This window comes from Sinocyclocheilus anshuiensis, unplaced genomic scaffold, assembly GCF_001515605.1.
Source record: "Sinocyclocheilus anshuiensis isolate Anshui unplaced genomic scaffold, SAMN03320099.WGS_v1.1 scaffold50, whole genome shotgun sequence".
In the NCBI taxonomy this organism is placed as follows: Eukaryota; Metazoa; Chordata; class Actinopteri; order Cypriniformes; family Cyprinidae; genus Sinocyclocheilus; species Sinocyclocheilus anshuiensis.
This window is the reverse complement of record NW_015542382.1, coordinates 1,489,313-1,496,144: the sequence shown is the minus strand read 5'-3', so window position 1 is coordinate 1,496,144 and position 6,832 is coordinate 1,489,313. Positions and strand designations below refer to the sequence as shown.

The 6,832-nt window shown below is 36.6% G+C and overlaps 1 protein-coding gene across 1 annotated transcript in view; it reads left to right on the top strand.

Annotated features, from left to right (window-relative positions):
- Nucleotides 1-3,157: 3,157 nt before the first annotated feature.
- tspan5b (tetraspanin 5b) overlaps nucleotides 3,158-6,832 on the top strand; it is a 22,733-nt gene continuing 19,058 nt past the window's right edge. The window contains exons 1-3 of the mRNA XM_016491764.1: nucleotides 3,158-3,501; nucleotides 3,998-4,048; nucleotides 5,349-5,495. Of these exons, the coding sequence (XP_016347250.1) occupies nucleotides 3,421-3,501; nucleotides 3,998-4,048; nucleotides 5,349-5,495 (279 nt within the window). The 5' untranslated portion in view covers nucleotides 3,158-3,420. The remainder of the gene's footprint in view (nucleotides 3,502-3,997; nucleotides 4,049-5,348; nucleotides 5,496-6,832) is intronic.

Below are 6,832 nucleotides of genomic sequence, written 5' to 3'. Positions count from 1 at the left end.
ATGTTTATATATATAGTGCTGTCAAACTATTAATCGCGATTAATCGCATCCAAAATAAAAGTTTTTGTTTGCTCAATATATGTGTGTGTAATGTGCATATGTATTATGTATATATAGACACACACATACAGTATATATTTTGAAAATAGTAAAAAAGTAAAATATTTAAAATACATTTATTTCATATTAAGTGTAGCTCAAATCTATTAACATATTTACTGACATATCACTCGAGACTTACTGATATAAAAATCTTAAACTTTAATTGAAGTACGACTTGTGCACAATGCACACTTCTTAATATTAAGCCTAAAATGTGTTTTAATGTCACTATTGATGAGGATTGTATGATCTTTGAATAATATTGGTCTTTAAATGTGATATAAGTATACTTGCAATAGTTCCACTTTAGCACAATCAAATATACTTACGTATATCTTTAGTTGGTCTTCAGCACTACTTCTGCACAATTAATGTGTATTAAGACAGTACATAATTAGTTGTTCCAATTTAGCAGACTTTAAGTATTCCAGTTTAGTATACCAAAAGTACAATTGCAGGGTATTTTTATTAGGTACATAAATATGTAAATGAATTTGTCATATACTTAGTATGAAATAAATGTATTTCAAATACATTTTATTATATTTACGTATTTTTCACTAGGGTTGCAAATGTCTAATTCACTATTCATGCATAAAGTGCACCTTAGCAATACAAAACAGATGTGTTTGTTACCTAGAATCAATTCTGCAACATTGGGAAAAATATAAAATACGGATTCTTCTTTATTTAAATGTTTGTAGTGAAATCGAATAGCTGGATTTTTACTGATGTTAGAATATTAAAAATGATCAACATGTTATTAATTTTTTATTAAGTGTTGTGTATATATAAAAGATTTTTAAATTAACAATAACTGCATTTGCATCTGTGGTTCTTAAACAAAAGGGATGAGGTCCACTAGGGGGCCTCAGCAAAAGATGTGCAACATACAGTATAAACTTTACATTTAATTTTAATTTGTCCTGAGCAACTGTTGTTTTTATTGAAGAACATACAGTTCTTGAAACTTGTGGGATTATAAAATTAATGATGATTAATTAATTTAGGTGACACGCCTAGTAAAAAGTTTGCAAACAAGCAGCATTTTCATTAGAAGTTGCTTGAGGAAATAATTTATGTGACTAATTTACTCTAGTTTGAGAAATTTTTGTGACATTTTTAAAAGGAATTTTAATATTCCACTTTTTTTTTTTTTTTACTGCCATTAGAATATTAAAATAATCAAACAGCATATAGAAGAATTCTGTTATACTTGACAAAAATTGTTTTTTACATTTTTATTTTTACTTATTTCTTTTTGGGATACATAGAAGATCAGCATAAGATAATACTCTTACACATTCATTATGCAATACATCATGCACAGTGCTTATAAAGTGTTGCTATAGTAGTTTGTGCAAATAAGGTTTTATAATTTTGTAGTTTGGGGAAATAGATCAGCATTGTGAACTACACATAATGATTAGTCTATAGATCATCAAGATGGACTGCATGTAGTGGGCTTTGTGATGGAGATGATCTTTGGTGTGCTCAGTATAAGCACTGTGTTGTGTTCGGGGGTTTCGGGGTGAGATGTATATTATATCTGCAGGGATTTGCTGACTCATAGAGGTGATTGTGGATGACCTTAATGCAGAACTGTGAGGTGGCCACAAGGCCTTGGATTTCCACCGCCCTTGGGGTTATTACAGCCTGCTTCACTTTACACAAGGACACACACATTAGATACAACCTCTGTCTAGACCGCACACTCAGCTGTCTGATATTCCAATTAACTAGCTGAGACACTATTCCTAAATAAGCTTCCTGTGCACAACAATACTAGACCTTATGCTAACCTGTTTCATTTAGTGTCTTTGCAAACTAAAGGTTTCACTGCAGGTCATGAGCTCATTGAGAAATAGTTCAATTCATGTAAACCTTTGATCTATCTCAAATTCAAATTGTAGAAAGCAAAGCTCTTCAAACACACCTTTTTAGATCAGAGTGAATCTGTCATACTATTATTCAATATAAATTCCATTCACATCAAAATACCCATGGTTTAAGGTTTTTAAGGAAAGGAAGATCCTAGAATTGACCTAATAAATCAAAATAAAAGCATGATAGTGTTTTTATTAAGCACAAGTTTTTGTGATCCACAATATAGGAATGTAGTTATCATACAAAAAACAAGGACAAAAAGTAAGTCTACTGACACATCTGCCAACCTTAATGTAATCCAGTTGTTCATAGTTATGATATATATATATATATATATATATATATATATAATTACTAATGTTACTGACTAAAATTATTGCTTAAAGTTCATTTCACAACAGGATACTGTTTATTTTTACAAATGGGTCTCAGGGTTCGGTGCCTCTTATTTTGAAATTACAGCCCTGGCTTTGTGATGTGGGTGTGGTATTGTAAACTGCTGTTCTACAGTGAGAGGGTGCTCGCTGCAGAGCCAAATGGGAGGGGCTGGAGCTCTAGCTCCCCCTCGCTGGATGTAATGGGTGGAGCTAGACACCCAACCACTCCCTAACCCTACCCCTTACCCTATCGCTAAACATAACTCCACCCATTAGTTCACACAGAGGTGGAGCTGGACATCCAGAGAGGGGGAGCTGGAGGTCATTTGGCTCTGCAGTGAGCAGTACTTGTCTACAGTGGCAGTTAAATTGTGATTAATTTAATGTTCAAATTATATGTGTATATTATATATGCCATGATTTTGAGTCTCAAGTTTTTTTTTTCTGAAGTGATACTGCTGCAACTGACAATTAGACTTTGAAATTTCTCTTTACACAGTTTTAAAGCACAAGTAAAAAATGAAGTAATAAAATATTCTAGATGATTTTAATATGTATCACATCATGTATTAAAATATGCATATTGTACTTATTTTTACATATATCATAATAATTCTGTAGATTATAATGGTCATGAAGCTATTATTATTATTGATATTGATGATTTTAAAAGTGGCCCCATAAACCCATACGCCGATGTTTTTTCTTTTTTGCCAATATAGCCAAGTAGCTGTAATTATGGAACCTTTATTTTGAAAAATCGCATTATGACATAATTCACTTAGCCGGAAGTGACTCTCAATCTTTATTTGCAGAGGAGCGCTCGTCCCGTTATTCTCTGTAATAATTTTTTTATCAATAATTTTTCTGTTTTTCGAATAGACAAATTACTGATTTCGGCGGAATAGGCAAAGCCCAGAGTGGCATTGCCAGCCAATCTGTAGAAATGTCATAAATATGGTGTAAAGAAGCGAGTTTTCCAGTCGGTGGGCGATTTTTTTCTTCATCATTAAGAATCACCGGGAGGAATTTCTCTGTTTTATCAAACGCAAGTATGTCAGGAAAACATTTCAACGTGCACGAAGTGGGCTGTTGCATCAAATACTTCATATTTGGATTTAATATTATATTTTGGGTGAGTTATGCATTTTTGACATTATGTGCGAGCTGTGAATGTACAGTCTTGCATTTTGTCGCCTGGGATTTACATTAAAACAACCTCTAGGTGTCTGACACATTGGCCGTGCCTCAAAACCTAGTAAGCTGCCTACCTAGACAGCATTGTCGAACGTTTCAAACCCGTTTATGGTGGCCAAATGCTGTCGAACGTTCTAAATTCACCTATGAAACCCCAATTTGTGTTGAATGTACGGAGGCTAATTTAAGGCATGCCATGATACAAATATATATATATATATATATATATATATGTATGTATATGTGTATGTGTGTGCGAATATTCCAAAGGGAGCTTATCTTGCCCAGAATTGCAGTTTGAACATTCCAAAAGCGCTTATGAGGTCCAGAAATGCATTTAGAACATCCCGGATGCTCATATGTTACTAGAAATAATGTTCAGACGTTCCAAACTGCCTTTATGCTGCTAACAAATGCTAATATACACTTTTTAGCTGCTGGGGGCGGCGTTCCTGTCCGTGGCTCTGTGGGCCTGGAGTGAGAAGGTGAGTGAAGACCATCTTTTTACAAACACTTCATATATGAATCTATTTAAGTGAGATCTTGGTCTAATTAAACTGAAATTATTATTAGGGGCCAAGCATCGAAGGTGCTTAGACGTCTATTGTATCTGTTAGTTTTCTTATTATTATTCTTCCTCTTCTGCTCTGGAAGTCTATGGCAGCCCATAGAACCACTTAGAAACATAGAATAGAATGTTCATAGAATCACATAGAAAGTTGTGAAATTTGGCACACAGAGGACAGTCTCAATATTAACAATAGCAAATCTGGAGTCTCTATCTCAATTCTCATCTCAATGACCTGAGGGCACATGAGTAGTTTCAGCATTTTGACCACGTACTGGTCAAAATATATAATATATATATATAATACATTTTTTATTTATAATTTCTAAAATGTTTGACCAAAAATCATAAGTTAGATTCAGAGCGGCATACCTAATCAACCGATACCCAATTTTCCTATGTCAGACATTTTGAGCGTGGACTATTTCGAATTTTGTAGTAAAATGCTGTTTTACAAACGCTTTAGCGTAGTTACGAATTTTATTAATCTTATAGAACTGATTGTGGGAATGATATGAACTTTGGCACACAGAAAGAGGTCTGTCTCATCATTAACCACAGCAAAGTTGGAGTCTCTAGCTCAAACTCTCTAGTGCCACCAACAGGTCAAATTTGCACTCATGTTTCTGCTAATAACTTTTGAATCGTAAGGTCTAAAAGCAAAATTCCTTTTTCCTCTGATTCCTTGGCACATATCAAGACGAATGCAATGTACATTTCTATGGGCCAAGATTTTTCGCAATTTGGAATTTTTCAAAAAACAACTTTTTCGAACTCGTCCTAGACGGTTTGTCCAATTTTCAAACTGTTTTTGTAAAGCGAGCTAACAAATTTGACAAAGTGTTGCAAAAGTGGACATGAGGCTATATCTCCACAATGCTGTAATGGATACTGGCCAAACTTATAACAAGCAAGACCTGAGGGCACATGAGTAATTTCGGCACAGTGCCACCTACTGGTCAAAAGATATTTTAAAAGCTCAAACACACCTGAACCAGCTAATCAAGGTGTTCAGGGCTACTTTATTATAGACAGGTGTGTTGAAGCAGGGTTGGAACTTAAGTCTGCAGGAAGGTAGCTCTCCAGAAGCAAGGTTGGAGTAACTAAAGACAGCTCCTTAGCTCTTCATTTCACCTCTGTTGTGCTTGGTTGCTTAATTGCTGCTTGCAGCCATATTTATTTATTCTCAGTTTTGTTCCCATTTGTATTTCCATCAGGGGGTTCTCTCCAACATATCCTCCATCACAGATCTGGGCGGGTTTGATCCAGTGTGGCTGTTTCTTGTGGTGGGTGGAGTGATGTTCGTGCTCGGCTTCGCAGGATGCATCGGTGCTCTGAGGGAAAATGCCTTTCTACTTAAGTTTGTATGTTATGTTTTCTTTTTACCAGTGAGTTCAAGCAGACATTTTGAGCAATATTTACTTAGCACACCTTCCATCCACCATAAATATTTTATGCTCTGAATATTAAGTAAAGCATGAGTGTCCATTGTCTGGTTCATGGACCAACTGATTTAACATATTTAATTTGTACATCACAAAATTATCAATTTGGGTACGTTACAAAAAACGTGTTTTTGGAACTTTAGGTTAGACATGCAGTGCTGCAGGGATGACATTTTTGTAGGCCAAAACTTGGAAGTTAGCATTTTGCACTTCCAGTTCCCTTTCGAACGTTCACTTCACGTTGTGTATGGGAAAACTCCTGTTTTACTCTGTACTGAAGCCTGATTTGTTCACGTTTGTGTAGCTGCACAAACCAATGGCGCTTTAGCCTGCCAGAAAGGGCAGAGCCGACGTGTATATAAGTTGGCTCGCAGCGCCATTCATCAGATCATTCCAGACCTGCCAACCTGTACGCATTTTGCGTAGCGGATACGCATTTTGACCTCAAAGTACGCTGGTACGATTTGTCACTCTAAACTTCGCAAAAAAACCTGGTGACGCCTCTGTCCACGTGCAGTATTCAAAACAAGCAACAGAAAAAGATGAAGAGTTCAACCAATCAGAGCGTTTTTTTAGGTTTTGCTTTTAAATTTCTGTGCGTTTTATTTCTCTCCAAGCTGGCTCTGTGAGTCTGCGCGCTGAGATGAGAAAACGCCTGCATCTGAAAAAGCAACACACACCGAGCATCTTCCCTTGTAATGACTAAACCTTTTGTCCAACAACAAAAAAGAACATTATAAAATTCTTTTACTGCACAACATCAGACAAATATTTAAAATAATTTCCCTCTTGATCTGATGTGGCTTCTTATCACAGAATGACGCAGAAATAAATTCTACACTGGAATAACGGCTAAGTCGATTAACAGTGGATTATAAATATAACGTTACTTAATTATACTGAACAAAATTATAAACACAACACTTTTGTTTTTGCCCCCATTTTTTATGAGCTGAGCTCAAAGATCTAAGACGTCGTCACTCCTCCTTTTATCCTTCCGGAGCTCCTCCGTGGGACTCGAGACCGGTGAGTGGCGCAGGTGTCGTTCATTAGCATTTACTCCACCAGCCTCGCTCCGTTCCCACGGCTCTCGGCCCCGCCCCTCTCGTCACATACCCCCATCGCCCCTCGCAGGCCGGGGGATACTCACGAGACTGCGCTCTACTCGCCCCCTCCCCCCTCCGGGGGAGCCGATCACGGCAGCCGCGGCGTACCTGGGGGTAAGGACAGACAGACGAGGCGAGAGAAAAGGAGAT